The sequence below is a fragment of the Vidua chalybeata genome, chromosome 20 (assembly GCF_026979565.1).
Source record: "Vidua chalybeata isolate OUT-0048 chromosome 20, bVidCha1 merged haplotype, whole genome shotgun sequence".
NCBI classification, from domain to species: Eukaryota; Metazoa; Chordata; class Aves; order Passeriformes; family Viduidae; genus Vidua; species Vidua chalybeata.
The window spans coordinates 10,857,315-10,874,613 of NC_071549.1; the positions used below are offsets into that span (position 1 = coordinate 10,857,315).

Genomic DNA, 17,299 nt, shown 5'->3' on the forward strand with positions numbered 1-17,299 from the left:
AAGGGGAAGAGAACGGGGAAAGAACGGGGAAAGGAGGAAAGAACGGGGAAAGGAGGAAAGAACGGGGAAAGGAGGAGAGAACGGGAGAAGAACGGGGAAAGGGGAAAAGAACGGGGAAAGAACGGGGAAAGGAGGAAAGAACGGGGAAAGAACGGGGAAAGGGGAAGAGAACGGGGAAAGAACAGGGAAGAGAACGGGAGAAGAACGGGGAAAGGGGAAAAGAACGGGGAAAGAACGGGGAAAGGAGGAAAGAACGGGGAAAGGGGGAGAGAACGGGAGAAGAACGGGGAAAGGGGAAAAGAACAGGAAAAGGGGAAGAGAACAGGAAAAGAACGGGGAAAGGAGGAGAGAACGGGGAAAGAACGGGGAAGAGAACGGGAAAAGAACAGAGAAAGGAGGAGAGAACGGGGAAGAAAGGGGAAAGTGGGAAAGGGCCGGGGCGGGGCCAGGACAGGGTGTGGCCAGGGCGGGGTGTGGCCGGGGGCGGGGCCAGGGCGGGGTGTGGCCGGGGGCGGGGCCGGCGCCGCGGGACGTGGCCGGCGCCGGGCGCGGCGGGGGCGGGGCCGGCGCGGGGGGCGGGGCCGGGCGCGGCGATGGCGGCGGCTCCGCGCTGGCGGGAGCGGCTCTTCGCCCTCTATTTCCTCTCGCACATCCCGATCACGGCGCTCATCGACCTCCAGCCGCTGCTGCCCGCCGGGATCGCGCCGCGGGCCGTGAGTGGGGCCGGGGGTCGGGCCGGGGCTCGTTCCGCGAATGCGTGCGGGGCATCCGCCGGTCTGATGGGGCCGGGGGCGGCCTTCGCCGAGCCCCGTGTGTGGAGACGTCGCGGGGGGAGAGAAACTGCAGCGAGCGTGTGAAAGAGCGCCCGGGAGCGAAGCGGTGCTGGTGCCCACGGGATGAGTCACAGCCGGGTCATTCATTGGGGAGGAGAGGGAGCGGGAGCGGGAACGGGAACGGGAGAGGGAACGGGAGCGGGAGAGGGAACGGGAGCGGGAGAGGGAACGGGAGCGGGAGAGGGACGCTTCACCCGCGCGTCCGGCGCTGCGGCCGGTGCTGCTGCCGGAGGCTGTGACGGGGACGTGGCGGCCGCTCCGTGTCCCCGTCCCACGGAGGGCCCCGGGAACTGCTCCTCCCGGGAGTGGGCGGTGGGGATGTTCCTCTGCCCAGAGCGGGCGGTGGGTGTTTCACGCGTGCCCAAGGACATCCTTTCCGAGGGAATGGCCTCGCTGTCCCGCTGCCGCCCTCGGCACCGGCCCTGCGGCTGCGGCAGCGTGGAGCCGCCGCCACGTGCCCCGGACGTGGCTCCTGCGGCCCCGGGCATTCTCCGATACCGAGTTTTCCTCAAATTCCTGCCAAAAATGCAACAGGGAGCGGTTCCCGCTGCAGGAGCAGGCATGCCAGCGCCCGAATTTATTCGTAAAAATCTCTGGTTTGCTGGGTTTTGAGCAAAATCATAGAAGAAAATAAACATCATAAAATCAATTAAAATAACACTTGGATGGCAGGTAATTAGTTCAGCCCTCATCGTCAGGGTGGGCTGTCACCTCCTGTTTGAGCTTTACAGCTGGTGATTTGGTTTTTGCCATCGGGACTGCCTGTAGGATTACTCCAGTATAGGAACCATTTCCAATTAATAGTTAACCAGCAGATCTCAATGCATATCTCTGTGTTCAAAGTCCAACGTAAAGCCGTGCTGGAGTTTACATTTCTGTCGGAAAGTAATTGCAACTGGCTGAGCCCAAATCCTGGTGCTGAGCTGTTCCCCTGCAGCAGCCCCGGGAAGGAGCCCCCGGCCCCACTCAGGACCAGGGGCTCACACCCTGGTGCCTTCGTCCCATGGAGAACCACGAGCTTTGCCCTGCTGTGGTGGATGCTCAATGACTGACTGTTGTTTTGGGTTTTTTCAGCTGACAGACCTGTTGCAGCAGTATGCAACTGCCTTCAGGGACCCCATGATGCTGCAGCCCCCCGAGTGGTTCAAGGCGTTCATCTACTGCGAAGCCTTTCTCCAGCTGCCCTTCTTCCCCATCGCTGCCTACGCCTTCCTGAAAGGTAGGGGGGAAGCCACAGTGACTGAGGGCATGTCCTGGGGGCATCTTTGCAGGACAGCTGCTGCTGTGCAGCAGAGAACGTTTCTGTATCATGATTAGGGGGGTTGAGGGAGGTGCTGCGGAGGGCTGGGCTGCTGGGGCCCAGGTGTTCTGCCTGAGAAAGCAGCATGGAATAAAGTTCGTCAGAAACAAAACCTTATAACTACAGGCCCTTGTCAGGTGCAGCCATTTGTGTAAGCACCATCAGCATTTGACATCTGGCTAATTTCCAGGGCAGCTAAAGGTCTGGGTCAAGCCTGTGTACTCATTTTGTTACTTTAGAACTTTCAGGATCACCCCTTTGTTCTAAATTGCCATTGGGGAGAGAAATTTCCTTGGTTCCTACTAGTACTGAGGGTTTTTTCTGCTCCCTATTCAATCTGAGTGATGGCTTACCCTGGCAGAGAGGCAGCAGTCAGTGTTCTGTCACAAGCCTTGGAATTCTGGTCGTTTCAAAATACTTAAATATTGTTTCCTTTTTGCTTCTCTACAGGTGGCTGCAGATGGATCAGGACTCCTGCCATTATCTACTCCACCCACGTGGCCACCACTCTGTTTGCCATCCTGGCCCACATCCTGTTCCACGACTTCTCCAAGTCGGAGCACGCGGGCCCGCAGACGCTGCGCGAGCGCCTCGTGCTGCTCTCCATCTACCTGCCGTACCTGCTGATCCCACTGCTGCTCCTGTTCACCATGCTCTGCAACCCCCACTACAAGCACGTGGAGAAGAGGAAAAGGAAGTAGCCAGCTCTGGAAGTCGAACACACCACGCCTGTGCTGCATTTGGTTCCGACCCTACGCTGGCGGCGTCCTCTGGGACAAACGTCTCCCTCGTGTTGGCTGCAGCGGCTCTTCCCAGAGCACTGGCTGCTGCAAGGAAAAATGGAATTGGAGTGCAGAGCCCTGCTTCGACCACACACAGCTCTGGCCGGGACCTGGGGTCGGGTCTGTGCAAGGCCTCTCTCCCAGGAAAATGGTCTTTTAACCCTTTGATGTGTAACTCTGTGAGGGGACACACACACTCACACACTGCAGCTGATACTGTTCTTCCAAGGTCCCTTTTCCCAAGATGACTGTTTGGAAACCACTCAAGTAGGAAATCTGTCTTCCAAGCACATATTCTGAAGAATCCCCAACCCATTACACAGATTTGCAAAGCTGTTCTTTTGAAGCATTTCAAATCATATCATGATTCTTAACTTCCTCGCCCCTTCCTTTAAAATTTCCACTGCCTTTGCTCTGCTTCATTTTGATTAATTATAAATGTCTGATCAATGATAAATGTGCCAAAATCTGGATTCATGAATGCTTAAAATTACCCTTGACAACCAGGAGTACTGCCTAGAGGATTCTGAAGTCCTTCGGGAATTGTAACCAAGGAGTTGGAAATTTCTTTCTTCCCTAAAATCATTTCTGGTATGGAAATAAAGAACTAAACGCATTAAACTGCATTCATTCTTCTTCAGGGAATGGCTGAAGGAACTTACAGTGACCACGAGATGGTGGAGAGTTCAGAGAGTAAATCCATGCATAAGTTACAACTACAGATAGAAGTTCTGTGGTTGGGGTTGGTTTTCACCTGGAGCCTGGTGAGGTGACGGGCCCCGTGAAGCTGCTCAGGCACTGCTGGCACATCTTATTCACTGTCTAAAGTTGAATCCTTCCCCAGGCTTTGGAAAGGGCAGCATTTCCATACTGAAGTGCTACAGACGTACACAAAATGCATCTATTTGCACTTCCAACATGAGGCTCGAGTTCACACTTGTGTTTGTAGTTTATATATAGTTTGTGCACTCCTGGTGTCACTGACACTTGGAGTGGTTTCCCTCATCAGTCTGGTGTTCCATCCTAATAATGCCCATAAAAGGATTCAGCTCTCATATTACGACAGTCCTGAATGGACATTCCTCAGGAACAGCTCAAAGTTCTTAATTCTCGTGTAGTTTCTGCTTTTTTGTATCTGTAATTGGTCCATTCTGGAAATCATACATTTCTGTCTTTCTTTTATAGTTCTCTAGAAAAAGTAACAGAAGTGAATATAGATCCAGTACTGCTGCTTGTATGTAAACCTTTACACTGAAAAATAACAGGAGGAGCAACTAATTCTGGTACAGCCAGACAGCCTGAGAAGAATAATTTATTTTGTGATTTCTATGAAAGAGCTGTAGACTTCAAAAAGCGACAAAACAAAGCACCAGTAGCATTAATTCAACTGTAATTTGAATTAGAACTACTGACTATACAAAACTGGTATAAAATCAAAGGCCAGAACAGTCTGTGCAGGTGTGAGCTGTCAGCCCTCCTTATTGCCACGGTACACTCAAACCGAGGTACAGCCCCTCCACTGTACAAACCATCTGCACTCCTGCTCAGTGGAAATTGCATATTTCTGAAATTCTCGAGATTCTGGTCAAGTTTCCATGTGGGTTGGTTTTTATCCTAAAATCCTCTATTTCTGGAAGATGAACTGGTCAATGAATTCATTCTGGTCCGCTTCGATTTTGCAGAGAGTCTCGTACTCGACCCGGTACCTGTGAGACAGAACAGAGGCTCAGGACCCCCCTGGGTGAGGTGGGTCAGGGCAGCCCCTGGGAGGTGGGAGGGCAGCTGGGCTACCAGTGTGAGGAGCTGGGCTACCAGTGTGAGTCCCCTGTAAGCAGCAGCTGCCTGACTCACACAGAGCAGCTCTCTGCCAGCCAGGCACGAGGCTGTTGCAGGGGTCTGAGTTCTGCACTGCCCGTGCTGCCTCTGTTCAGCCCTGAAGTCCTCAGGGAAGGTAACCCCAGAAGGTAACTCCAGGCCTGGGGCAGTGTTCCATGTGCTCTGGCCAGGACACACCTTTGATGCAGGTGGGGCTGTCTGAACCAGGGGTCCCACAGCACAGCAGCAGTCAGCCCTGTGTCCACCCTGAGCCTTCCCAGCCTGCACAACACCCCAGAGCACTGAACACAGAACTCACCTTTCCAGCTGCATCTTTTTCTCAGCTATCAAAGCCTGGAGCTGCTGCTCCTGAGCCTCCCTCTGCTTTGCGATCGACTTCAGCAGGTTCCGTGCCCCGATGGCCTGGCAGGACAGGGCAGGCATGTGTGGAGGGGTTTTGGTTAACTCCTTTAGCCCCTTTCCCTCCCAGCAGGCTGACTGTGAGGCATTCCAGCCATGCCAGCAGTAAGGGAGGGAGCACCCCTGTGCTCCTCAGGGGTTGCTGGGGCTGGGGCTGGGCAGGGTGAGGCCTCTGGGGCTTCCCCCAAACTCCGGGAACAAAGTCAGTGACTCCTCTGGGCACACACACTGGGCACGGGCCCTACAGCCAGGCTCAGGCTACCAGAGGCCTCTCCTGCCTCTGGAGGACAAGTTCTACCAAGATGGAGTGATTAAAAAGCACACGTTCTGTTTCTGTGCAGAAATACAGACAAGCAGGGAGAGCAGGACTGGTACATGTGTGAGTAATGTGATGCTGTCATAAGTGTCATGAATTCATTATTATTGATTAATATTATCATTAATATCATTTAAAAGGCCCAGTGAATCCCATGGGAATGCCAGCAGGATGCTGACAGAGAATCGTTGCTTCTGCTGTAAAGGGAGGGAGGGATTAGAGAGGCCCCACACAGGACAGCGCACACGAGAAGCGAGGAATTTACTGCACCGTACCTTCATCTTCTCACTTTCTGCAGCTTTGGCCAGTTGGTCAACGAGCTCAACCAAGCTGCCCACTATTTTCTGAAATTCTGCTGTTTCTGTAAAGAAAAATACCGTCAAGTGATACCCAGAACTTCCCTAAATAGATCTAATGCTCCTGCTTTGTCGTATAGTTTTTAGGTGTAGGTTTAGAGTTTACAGTAAACAGGCACGTTTTAAGATTCGGGCGGAATGAGAAGGAAGGGCCGAGAGAAGGCCGGAGGTGTCCGGGAGGTGTCCGGGAGCCGCCCGGAGCCCGCGGCACTCACTGTCCACGAAGGCCCGGCACTCCTCGCGGAGCTGCGCCGTCTGCGCCGCCACCTCGGGCTCCAGCACCCGCAGCTTGTTCAGCTCGTCAAAGTGCAGCCCCGCCGCGCCCAGCGCCGCCTGCGCCATCGCCGGGGCAGCGAGCCGGGCCGGGCCGGGCCGGGCGAACGGGGCTTGGGCCGGGCCGGGCGAACGGGGCTTCAGCCGGCACTGCCGGGCTCGGGCTCCTCCGGCACCGCCCGGCCCCGCCTCCGCCAGCGCTGCGCCCGCCGGGAGCCGGGGAAACTCTTCCGGGCCGGCGGTTCCCGGGGCGGGCCGGGCGCTGGCCGGGCCGGGGCTGAGGGGCGGCCGCGGGTGAGTGAGAGAGGCCGGGCGGTGTGCGGGGCCGGGCCGGGCCGCCTCTGTTCGCTTCCCCGGTGGCCGGGGCGGACGGAGCCTGTCCTGGGCCGTGCCGCCGTTCCCGGGGGGCTCGGGTGGAGCGGGGCCGCGGCCCGGGCCGTGCCCGCCGAGCAGCGGGGGCAGGGCCGGGGCAAGGCCCGCGGGCCGCTCGCTGTGACCCGCGCGGGGCCGGGCCCTGCCCGCGGTGCGCGGCGGGGCGGGTTCCCGTCCTCCCCCGGTACGCTCGGGTTCCCGTCCTTCCCCGGTACCCTCGGGTTCCCGTCCTCCCCCGGCTCCCCCCGAGCCGTTCGGGCCGCTGCTTTTCCCGGCGCTGCCCAGCCGGGGCGGGTCCCGTTGCGGGGCCATTGTTCCCCAGCCCGTCCTGCCTCCCACGCGGGGCAGGAAGGCACGGGGAGGGATGTGGGCAGCTTTCGGTCGTGTCAAAAGGGGTAATTGAGGATCTCGTGGCTGTTTACAGCAGAGGCCTCGCAGCTCCTCGGTGACCACTTACAGGAGTTGTGCTGGCTCCTGCCTGCGCTGGCTGGGCAGGGGGTTTAGCTTCTTTGCTCGTCTTTAGCTTCGTTCTTCGGTCAGAGCAGTGAGAAAGTGCCCGGAGGGACGGAACTGACCGCGAACTCTTCTGAGGAGCTTGGTGGGACAGACTGAATTCCTGTCTCCTCAAAGGCTCGGTCTGGCTGCTGTTGCAAACATGCCACTGTTCTAAAAAGGGGGTTTTGAGGGTTTAAAGCAAGGCAGGACATCAGTGACAAACAGTGGTGTACGTGATGGGGAGTCTTGTTTATTTTCTTTTCAAATTAGAACTATGTTCACTGTTTGGGGCTCCAGGATGGATGCAGGAGAGTTTTGAATGAAAGGAGTTACCAGAAAATAGAACCTTGTGATTCATCTTTTTGGTGTTGAGGCATTTGAAGAGACATTTGTGTCTCCAGTTTAAAGTCAAACCAATGTCAACAAACCCCACTCAGGGGGATGCACATGCACCCCAGCTGAAGGAGCAGCAGGAAGCTCTTCCAGGGCATTTCAGCTGGGCTCAAAGAGAGTTGGGTTCTTTTGGGAAGCCGAGGGGGAGCTGAATTCCAGCAGCGTTTGAGCCGGGCCCTCTGTGCTGCGTGGTGTTTGCAGTGCTGGCTGGAGATACAGTAGCAGGAAATCGGGAGAGTTTCACGTGCCTCAGAAGTGTGATTCATCAATTGTCTGAAAAACGGCTGAGTCGAGTTTTGTCAGGATGCGTGTAGTTGTGTCCTTAGGAAGTGTCTCTTCCGCAGAGCGACATCCCTGTCTGTGTGTGGAGTGGCTGTGGGGTGCCGTGCTGGCCGCGCTGTGCGCTGGCAACTCGCCGTGCTGAGCCCTGACCCTTCGCCGTGCTGGCCACTTGCTGTGCTGAGCCCTCGCCGTGCTGAGCCCTGACCCTTCGCCGTGCTGGCCACTCGCTGTGCTGAGCCCTCGCCGTGCTGACTACACTGTGCGCTGGCCACTCGCCGTGCTGGCCACTCGCTGTCCTGAGCCCGGACCCTTCACCGTGCTGAGCCCTCGCCGTGCTGAGCCCGGACCCTTCACCGTGCTGGCCACTCGCCGTGCTGAGCCCTCGCTGTGCTGACTATACTGTGCGCTGGCCACTCGCCGTGCTGGCCACTGGCTGTCCTGAGCCCTGACCCTTCACCGTGCTGAGCCCTCGCCGTGCTGACCCCGAGGTGATGCCGGCCCCTGCCCCGCCGTCCTGGCCCGCTGAGGCGTGACCGCGGCACCACGGCGGGGCCGGCCCGGCCCACGCGCTGCAGGGTGGTCATCTACCTCCAGAAGGACAAGGACATGTCGGGGGACACGTGCCTGGGCAGCGCCCTGTGCCCGGCCGCGGGCCACAAGCCCAAGGCCGGCGGGCTGAAGGGCGGCAGCCTGGGGAACAAGTACGTGCGGCTCAACGTCGGCGGCTCCCTGTACTACACCACGGTGCAGGTGCTCACCAGGCACGACACCATGCTCAAGGCCATGTTCAGCGGCAGGATGGAGGTGCTCACCGACAAGGAAGGTAAGGGTATGGCTTTCTCTGCTGACAATTTTGTAAAACAGCGGGGGTTTGGCGGTGGTTTTACTCTAAGGATGTAGAGAATGATATATGCCAAAAATAACTGGGAACATGAGGAAGCCAAGTCCTCCTGTTGGTGCTAGCAATCCTTTGGCTTTATAGAAATACTTGGTTTTGTTACTCAAATGAACTGGGGAAGGTCTGGTCCTCTTTCTTGCCCTCACAGCTGGTGAGCAGGTTGGTGGTGGTGTTGTAAAGACTGAACAGACAGTCTGTGGGTTGTCATTTCTGTCACATTGAGCAGTGGCATTATTCAAACCACGCATGTAAGGAAGGACGTGCAGTTTTCAGCTTTGAGGCTCAGAATAGCCTGCCTTGCTTTGTTAAAAAATCTTTTTTCCCCCTTTTCCGGAGCAGCGTATTTCCGTCGTGGCTCATTGTGCCACGACAGCGTTTAGGGATCAGTCAGGCAGTGTGTCACCTCCAGCTGGACACCGGATATTTTAAATCCCTGATACATTATAAAGGGCAGAACAGGCATTTTGTGTAAGAGCCTCAGCCTGGATGGAAAACAAGAGTCATGTTCTGATAGCTCCAGCTGGAGAGTCCAACAGGGATTTAGCTTACTTTCCTAGGTTGTTTTCTGTACCTAGATTCCAAAATAACACTTTTTTCCTGCCTTCCACGTTATGGGAAAGGGTTTGGCACTGTACTAAGCCTTGTGTGTGCCTGCATCCTACACTGCTATTGTTTGGCAGCAATCAGACATCCTGTTTCCTTAAGGAATGTGACTTCAGGGATTTTGTAAAATTGCAAGAATTTCTCCATTTGCTACTGTTTCCTCTGCTTCATCCCCTGTGTGCTTCCTCCTGATCTCTCTGTCCTGTTCTTTGCTCCTGTGGGGGGGCTAGAACAACTTTACCCCCCCACAGTGGTTTTTCTGGGCTGATCTGCCTTTTATCATCTTCAGAACATTTCTCTCTTTTTACCTCCAAACAGCAGCAGCAGCTGAGTTTGGAGAATTGCCAAATCCTCCTTGTTAGGCCACAGAACTTACCCAGATCTACTTGTTGCAATCATTGGTGAATTCTCTCTTCTAGTCCTTCCTTGGCTCAGAAGTTTCTGACTGCCCAGCCTCACAGTGTAGCACTGCAGTTGGGTTCCTGCAGCAATCTCAGTGCATTGTGCTGGAAGCTGAATGTTTTTCGCTTGGAGCTTTGCTTTTGGGGTGCTGGAAAGCAGTGGGAACATTTGGGCAATACTGAAGGGGCTCCACTGTCAGGCTCTGTTCTGGAACCAACTTCAGTTTGCTCAGAGGCATTAGGGACTTCCACTGGGTGAAATGGGAGAAGTGTCCTGAGCAGTATCAGGAAACCTCAGTGTTGTTTAACCTCTCCAGGGAGCTTTTTCTAGCCTCTAGTGTTGAGGTGACTGAAAGGTGTTGGTCATTTTTCAGGCTGGATCCTTATAGACCGTTGTGGGAAGCACTTCGGAACAATTTTAAATTATCTCAGAGATGACACGATTGCACTTCCAAAACACAGGCAGGAGATCAAAGCGTTGATGGCAGAAGCCAAATACTATCTCATCCAGGGCTTAGTGGACATGTGCCAAGCAGCCCTGCAGGTAAGAACAGAAGTATCCTCTGAAGTGTTTCATGGGCGTTTTGCTTATAAAATTTGCTTAAGACAACCTGAGAGTTTATTTCACGGCCTTAGAGATGGCACCAAGTCTGAGGTGTACAAGGCATTTTTAAAATACAATTTAGTAAATAGGTGGTGAGGGATCTGGGGACATGGCCTGTCCTGGCCACACTTGGGTTTTGCTCTGTGTCCCCGAGGGCTGGCTCATGTTGGTGACATCCTGTTTTGCCAAGTGTTCAGTTCACAGTGGCTGATGCTCTTCTGTGCAGTGGTTTGAGTTGATTAAAACTACTGCAGACTCCTTCTATCCTTTTCTTCAAGAAAGGATGGAATATTAAACCCACTTAAACCAAGTATGACTAGACCTTGTCCTCACTATAGCTGAGGACATCCATTTGCATCTCAGTATTTCAATTACTGCTGCCTTCCGGGGATAAGAAATCTCTGCTGTGATTCTGGGTTCAGATCAAGGTAAGCTGTGTGGTTACTGTAGCAACCCAGCTCTTTTCCTGTGCATCACAGTGTTTGGGAACATGGCTGGAGGGGCTGAAGGAGGCAGCAGCAGCAATGTCAGCTTTAGCATTCCCCTCTTATTTCCTCTCTTTCTTCTTTCATTAAAACAGGACAAGAAAGACTTGTATGAACCTGTCTGCAGCATCCCTATTATCACATCTCCGAAAGAAGAGGAGAGACTGATAGAGTCATCAATGAAAGTAACTGCTCTTATCAACTGTGGATTTATGCTAAATGTATTGAAACATGGAACTTACCTTTTCTTCTTTTCTCTCACTCCCAACAGCCTGTTGTTAAACTGCTGTATAATAGAAGCAACAATAAATACTCCTACACCAGGTATGTCCCTTCTTTTCCCCCTCACTTTAGTGGGAAAGTTGCTTTTTGACTATGGGAGTGGATGATGATGATGATCTAACTTCACTTCTTTTGGTTTGTTTTGGGTTTTGACAACTGTATCTTGCTTTGAAAAGTAATTAGGGTCCTACATTGCATGTCTGTCAATAAAAATTATTTTTTAAAATAATGTGTTCATGCTGGCAGTGTGTCTGTGGTGTGCAGGATGCAGAGCACATGGCCCTTCCAGCACACACCAACTCTAGACTTCTGCTGTCATCAAGCCAGAGAACTTCAGTGAAGTGGGGTTTGATCGTCTCGAGCGTGGATCGTTGATGTAATGGTTTGGGACATTGTGCTGTCCTTATCAATTGTGTGAGTTGACCTCTAAAGGCTGGTGTGTTTGCTCATGGGGTCAGAGCAGTGTATTTGTATCTGAAATGGGCTATTACCCCTCTTTTCTTGGCAGCATGCGGCAGTGAGTCACTACCTATTTGTATTCTGCAGTTGGATCAGTGCTGAAAGCTGGCGGAACAGGCAGAGATGGCTGCATGAAAAGCCCTGTTCCTGCTTTTGTTGCTGTGTTTCAGTAACTCTGATGACAACTTGCTGAAGAACATCGAGCTGTTTGACAAGCTGTCCCTGCGGTTCAACGGCCGAGTGCTGTTCATCAAGGACGTGATCGGGGACGAGATCTGCTGCTGGTCCTTCTACGGGCAGGGCCGCAAGCTGGCCGAGGTCTGCTGCACCTCCATCGTCTACGCCACGGAGAAGAAGCAAACCAAGGTAATGGAGCTTCACCTGCCCGTGCTACGGGTTAGAAACGGTCGTGATTAGCTTCAGGAGTCCGCAGAGTTTCCCTAACTTCAGGAGTTAACTTTGAATTTGCAGTGGTGCAGCTGAGGTTACCAGGGTCCAGTGCTAAGAATCAGAGATACTGTGTTCCCTTCTAGAGCAATCTAAAAGGTCAGGTGAGGGACATGACCTGATGATGGGAGTAACCCTTCCCCAGAAATTTTTTACTCTTTATAATGTGTGGGTCTGTGGCTCGGTACCTTTTCACGTGTGGGTGTGTGTTCCAGTTGTTATCCTGGATGGATGAGGAACAGGACGTGTGCTGCCTTTTGTAGGTTGAGTTCCCTGAGGCACGAATTTATGAGGAAACACTAAACGTGTTGCTGTACGAGACGCCCCGAGTCCCGGATAACTCGCTGCTGGAGGCCACGAGCCGCAGCCGGAGCCAGGCCTCGCACAGCGAGGACGACGAGGGCTTCGAGCTGCGCGACCGCGTGCGCCGCATCCACGTCAAGAGGTACAGCACCTACGACGACCGCCAGCTCGGCCACTAGCTGTGCTGTGTCCTGCAGCAGGGCTGCTCCAGCTCACGGCCTCGTCCTTGGCCAGGAGGGAGGGATCCCCTGGACATCGAGCTTCACCTCGGCCCCCTGGAAAAGCAAACGGGGATTTGTGTGCCCAAAGCAGCACTAAAGGCCAAGGGCTTGGAGAACTGAGGTGTGAGTCGCGCACCTTGTGCTTTACCTGCAGGCTGGCCCCTCTTCCTGCTGGGGAGGGGGCTGTGGGACGCTGGTTCTCAGTTTGTGGTTGCTCTTTCCTCTCTAACGATTTGCCAGTTTCGCCCTTGCCGTGAGCAGCACTGCTCTTCCTGAGTGAGGTGGGGTGGTTTGAAAAGCTCTTTCCAGACGGCTCCCTTTTCAGGGCCTTGTATAGTGGAACTTGCAGTTATTAAATCAAGATACTGAAGAGAGAACTTGAATCTGCTCTTGGCAGACCCTACACGGGATAACCCCCAGGAGAAACGTTTGGCTGGCCAGTCAGCTGCTCCTGTGCTCTCCCACCCCTGTCCCCAGAACACCTGCAAAGGTTTGTGTTCCAGGATAGTGTCTTTAAAACTCATTGATTCCAAGGCAAGCCCTTCCAAAGTGGTAAGAATCAAGTCATCAGCCTCTCCATGTGAAAAATGAAAATCTCTGAAAATGTAAATGTGTAGGTAATGACTTGTCCTGGGAGAGGGGGAAGTGGGTAATGGTGGGGGAAGAAACCTGAAGTAAGCAAACTTGAGCAGATTGTGGCACTGTTGCCCTGGTTGAGGCTTGTCACTGTGAAATCCTGTTTATGTAAACAAGGGCAGTCTGGGGAATTTGTTTTACAGTCTTTTCCTCCTGTGGCCTAAAAGTACTATTTAATGTTAAATTTCTCAAGCAGCGTGGGAATAATTGCAGTGGCTGGAGAAGTACAGGCTAAGCAGTGTTTTCTAAGGCTAGAACAGTTCTGTGTCCTGAATCCCTTCTAGAGTGTAGAAGTTGAAGAAGAAAAACAGCTGTGAAAATATTCTAGCATGGAACTGTGAGAGACGTTGGGCACAGGAGAGAGGTGGCTTATAGTGGATTTTAAACTGAAATAATCACTTTTATTACAAGTGCTTGGCTGGGTGCTGATTGTACAGGGCACTTCAGGAGGTGGGAGTAAAATTGGAAAATTGAAAATTTAGAAATTTCTGGAAATTTTCTGGAAACAGTTTCAAGTTTAGTATGAAAAGCCATTGCTGACATTTTCTTGTATGTTTTAGCTCTAAGTAGCAGTTTTGCCATTGTCATGGTTATTCCTGCTGGGAGCCAGGGATATTTTGGATATATTCCACAGCTGCCTTTGTGTTCCCATATCATACTTGGTCATGAAGTTCCAGATTCCACAATGATTAGTCCTGAACTGCTTTGACCAGTGCCAAATCTACCTGTAAGATTTAAAGAAAATTACTGCAGAAGCCTGACAAGAAAATAATCCCAACTTAATGCAGGGAGTTCATAAGGAAAATTGAGATGTCGATGGTTTGGGAGTAATAGAAACAGCGGGGGGAAAAAAAATTATTTGCACCCATTTAGGTTTTTGAAAATTAAAATGTTGTGGGTTAGTAAGAAAACACTAACAGACTTTTAGGATTTTCTTGCCTCTACACGTGGCGGGATTCACTTCATTATCCTCACATTCAGGAAGCAGCATTGCACAGGGATGCACCTGCCTCCTTGTGAAAGGCCTCTTGAAATCTCTAATAATCCTAACGTCTTTTCTATTTCTTTCTGTAAGTTTTTGTTTTCCAGCTGGTTATTCTGTTGTGCCCAGGAAAATACAGCTGTTGATATTTAGTTTCAACAAAGATTTTTGTGGTATTTCTCTAATTCTGCTAGAGTGTGATGTGGATTTTTAAAGTTTTTTCCCTCCACTGATGCTATTTAATTAGAAGGCACAAGCAGAGGCTGCAGTGATGGGGTCTTTGTGCTGCATTTAATAGCTTCAAGTTATTATCTTGTGCTTTTTCTGTCTTGTAACAAAGGCTGATGCCATTTAAAAAACATGTGGCACTTCTGTTTCTTGGCAAATGATTTATATTTTTTTTTCTTGTTACTATCGTAGTGAATGTTAACAGAGTAAGTAAGTGATGCTGATAGCCTTGCAAAGCTGTGTTTAAATGAAATTATAAGCAGAAAAATGTCATATTTGCTTTTATTTTTTCTGGGGAGGACCAGTGTGGGAAGGAGTGTGTGAAAGATGTCAGATCAGTGTGCTACTCCAGAGGCTTTCTGTACTCGCAGGATTCATTAACAAAATGGATCCAGCTTGTGAATTGTTACACTGTAAGAAGCAAAGAAAAGCCTGTGTTTTGGATTAGTTTTCATTTCCCTATTTCCCACAGCCAACAAGTAGTATTAATTTCTGATTTGAATTTAGTTTAATTAACCTGGGAAGCAAACAGTTTTGAGAACCATCTGGGTTGTGAGAATCTTTTACCAAGTGCAAAGGATCTTCTTGGTGTTTGTGGAATGTGAGTATCAGTAAGAACTGTCAGCAGTTATGCACATGTTTAAAAGACGTGCAGATATCCTTTTCATTTCCCTGTAGTTTCTCCTGTTTGTCTGGAGCTGCTCCAGCACAGGGTGTCACTGAATCTCCCTTGCCCCAAAATCATGCCCTGGTGCAGTCTCTGTCCCACCAGGTTCTGATCATTTCTAGTACTGGAGTTGAGATGTAACACATGCTTTGTATTCTCACCTTAATCAGTCTACGTCATTGGAGGCTGTTAATTATTGTGACAGGAATGTTCTAGACATTCTAGAACATGAGTTTACAGCCAGTGTAGTGCAGAAGCAGCAGTGAGCAGGATGATGCAGTCTAAAGGCAGCATTGGTGGGTTTGCAGTGAGCTCTCCAAGGATCTCTGCTCAGATTAAGCTCAAATTAAGCACAGATTAAGACAATACAGGTTTCTCATTATATATGTTTGTCTGCAAGTTGAGACTTGTACTGGCTTCCAGCCAGACCATCACCAGTGGGTGCATTAATGGTGTACCTGGCAATTTGGAGTAGCCTTTGGGAGAAGAAAGAGCCTTCTTGCCCCACTTGTGGGGTGTGAATTGTAACTACATTAGCTGTCATTCTTACAGGACTCGCTGTCTCCTTCACTCCTAATTTTGGTCAAACCCTTGTGCAGTCAGGCAGGCGGAGGGAGTGCATGGGAGCCTTTCGGTGCCCAGCCCCGTGCCCGAGGGCCGCGGGGTGTTTCCCAAAGCAGCCTCTGCGGGGAGGGAGGCTCGCTGTGCGGCGTGGCTGCTGGGAAGGAGCTCCCGCTGGGCGTCAGCGGGGCAGCAGTGTCGGAGGAGAGAGCTCTGCAGGGCTCGGCCCGGCCGCCGAGACACAGTCCCTGCTTAACCTTCACCTTGCCATGCTGGTTTTTGAACGGGAGACGTTTGTCCTGCTGCAACCTTCCGCTCCGGTGACGTTTATCTTGTGCACTCTTGGTTAAAATAGAAAATAAGTGATGGACAGGGAGGGTGCTGGAGGGGCCGTGCTGTCACTGAGAGCTGCGTTTGAATGGGCATTGCTTACTGTGGGCTTGGCTTCATTTTGTTCTTCTCGAGGTTTGTCATTTTCAGACAGAATTCTCTCCGGGCAGTACTGGAGATACACCTGAACTGGGTGGGTCTGCCCAGCAGCCCCTGCCTTACACAGCGGGGTTGTGTTCTGTGACAATCCGTGCCATTCGGTCCTCACAGCCTCCAGCCTTCCCCCGTGCTGTGGGACAGCTCAGGTGTGCCTGGAGTCCTGTTCCAGCTCCTCAGGTGTGCCTGGAGTCCTGTTCCAGCTCCGTCCTCCCCCAGGGACAGACGGCAGGCTCTGTTTTCTGCATGTGTGAGACTTCTCCTCATCCAATGGAACGGTAGTGAGACCCTTCCCTACCTCACAGGGTGGCTGACACTTAATTTGTTTAACAAGAGTAAAGGATTCTTTTGGATTTCTATGATATTTTATATACAGAGGATTACAAATATGATTGCTGATCTTGTTTAAACTGACATTCTGGGATCAAGTTATTTTCTTAGAGATTCAGTCTTTGTTTTATTTTCATGTCTAACTTTAAGGGTCGGTTTTACAGACAAAGTACCTAGTTAATGCAGTAATTAATCAATTCTCTTATCAGTTGATGAAAGTGTTTTGCAAGTGCATTAAAAGGAAATAGAACACTAATTTTTAATAAAGTGCTATATTTTGTCTTCTGTGATTTTTCTCCAACATTTTATTGGTAGTGTGGGTCTCTGGAACTTTTGTTCTGGGTTGCTGATGTGATCCCACTGAGGATTTGGGGCTGGAGCTCCCGGACTGGGGCTGGCAGCAGAGCGGGGGATCCGTGTCCCGCTGTCCCCCTGGATTGCTGTCCCTTGTCCCCGCTGTTCCCTCTTGTCCCCTCTGTCCCTTGTCCCCAGTGTCCCGCTGTCTCTTTGGTTTCTTGTCCCCTCTGTCCCCCTGTCCCCCCCATCCCTCTGTCCCCCCTCTATCCCTGTCCCCCTGTCCCTGTCCCCCCTCTCTCCCCGGTCCCCCCTATCCCCCTGTCCCCTCTCTCCCCTGTCCCCCCTCTGTCCCTCTCTCCCCTGTCCCTCTGTCCCCTCTATCAATGTCCCCCCTATCCCCTCTGTCCCCCTCTCTCCCCTGTCCCCTCTATCCCCCTGTCCCCTCTATCCCCTGTCCCCTCTCTCCCCTGTCCCTCTGTCCCCTGTCCCCTCTGTCCCCTGTCCCCCTGTCCCTCTGTCCTGTCCCCCTGTCCCCCTGTCCCTCTGTCCCCTGTCCCCTCTGTCCCCTGTCCCCCTGTCCTGTCCCTCTGTCCCTCTGTCCCTCTCTCCCCTGTCCTGTCCCTCTGTCCCCTGTCCCCTGTCCTCTCTCCTCTGTCCTGTCCCCCTGTCCCCCGGTCCCCGTGTCCCTCTGTCCTGTCCCCTGTCCCCGTGTCCCTCTGTCCCCTGTCCCCCGGTCCCCGTGTCCCTCTGTCCTGTCCCCCTGCCCCCCAGT

General features: G+C 52.4%; 3 protein-coding genes across 3 annotated transcripts; 2 read left to right on the forward strand and 1 right to left on the reverse strand.

Moving 5' to 3' along the window:
- Positions 1 to 575: 575 nt before the first annotated feature.
- On the forward strand, positions 576 to 3,536 carry TMEM97 (transmembrane protein 97). The gene is made up of 3 exons (XM_053961450.1): positions 576 to 713; positions 1,908 to 2,052; positions 2,584 to 3,536. The coding sequence occupies exons 1-3, from the start codon at positions 594 to 596 to the stop codon at positions 2,832 to 2,834; spliced, it is 516 nt and encodes a 171-aa protein (XP_053817425.1). The 5' UTR covers positions 576 to 593; the 3' UTR covers positions 2,835 to 3,536.
- A 657-nt stretch (positions 3,537 to 4,193) lies between these two features.
- IFT20 (intraflagellar transport 20) lies at positions 4,194 to 6,539 on the reverse strand. Its single transcript, XM_053961451.1, has 4 exons — positions 6,038 to 6,539; positions 5,742 to 5,827; positions 5,050 to 5,153; positions 4,194 to 4,621 (listed from the first exon to the last, which is right to left on the reverse strand). The coding sequence occupies exons 1-4, from the start codon at positions 6,162 to 6,164 to the stop codon at positions 4,540 to 4,542; spliced, it is 399 nt and encodes a 132-aa protein (XP_053817426.1). The 5' UTR covers positions 6,165 to 6,539; the 3' UTR covers positions 4,194 to 4,539.
- Positions 6,540 to 8,048: 1,509 nt separating this feature from the next.
- TNFAIP1 (TNF alpha induced protein 1) lies at positions 8,049 to 16,520 on the forward strand. Its single transcript, XM_053961397.1, has 6 exons — positions 8,049 to 8,460; positions 9,914 to 10,083; positions 10,724 to 10,813; positions 10,900 to 10,952; positions 11,540 to 11,735; positions 12,080 to 16,520. Exons 1-6 carry the CDS (start codon positions 8,244 to 8,246, stop codon positions 12,296 to 12,298), a joined length of 945 nt encoding a protein of 314 aa, XP_053817372.1. The 5' UTR covers positions 8,049 to 8,243; the 3' UTR covers positions 12,299 to 16,520.
- Positions 16,521 to 17,299: the final 779 nt, after the last annotated feature.

Excerpts from the sequence above, each read along its gene's own strand:
- TMEM97 (XM_053961450.1), top strand. The coding sequence starts at position 594 with ATGGCGGCGGCTCCGCGCTGGCGGGAGCGGCTCTTCGCCCTCTATTTC. Across the intron at positions 714-1,907 it reads CCGGGATCGCGCCGCGGGCC|CTGACAGACCTGTTGCAGCA; the intron begins GTGAGTGGGGCC and ends GGGTTTTTTCAG. Across the intron at positions 2,053-2,583 it reads TGCCTACGCCTTCCTGAAAG|GTGGCTGCAGATGGATCAGG; the intron begins GTAGGGGGGAAG and ends GCTTCTCTACAG.
- IFT20 (XM_053961451.1), bottom strand. The coding sequence starts at position 6,164 with ATGGCGCAGGCGGCGCTGGGCGCGGCGGGGCTGCACTTTGACGAGCTG. Across the intron at positions 5,154-5,741 it reads CAGAAAGTGAGAAGATGAAG|GCCATCGGGGCACGGAACCT; the intron begins GTACGGTGCAGT and ends CTGTCCTGCCAG. Across the intron at positions 4,622-5,049 it reads AAAAAGATGCAGCTGGAAAG|GTACCGGGTCGAGTACGAGA; the intron begins GTGAGTTCTGTG and ends TCTGTCTCACAG.
- TNFAIP1 (XM_053961397.1), top strand. The coding sequence starts at position 8,244 with ATGTCGGGGGACACGTGCCTGGGCAGCGCCCTGTGCCCGGCCGCGGGC. Across the intron at positions 10,814-10,899 it reads TGATAGAGTCATCAATGAAA|CCTGTTGTTAAACTGCTGTA; the intron begins GTAACTGCTCTT and ends CACTCCCAACAG. Across the intron at positions 11,736-12,079 it reads CGGAGAAGAAGCAAACCAAG|GTTGAGTTCCCTGAGGCACG; the intron begins GTAATGGAGCTT and ends TGCCTTTTGTAG.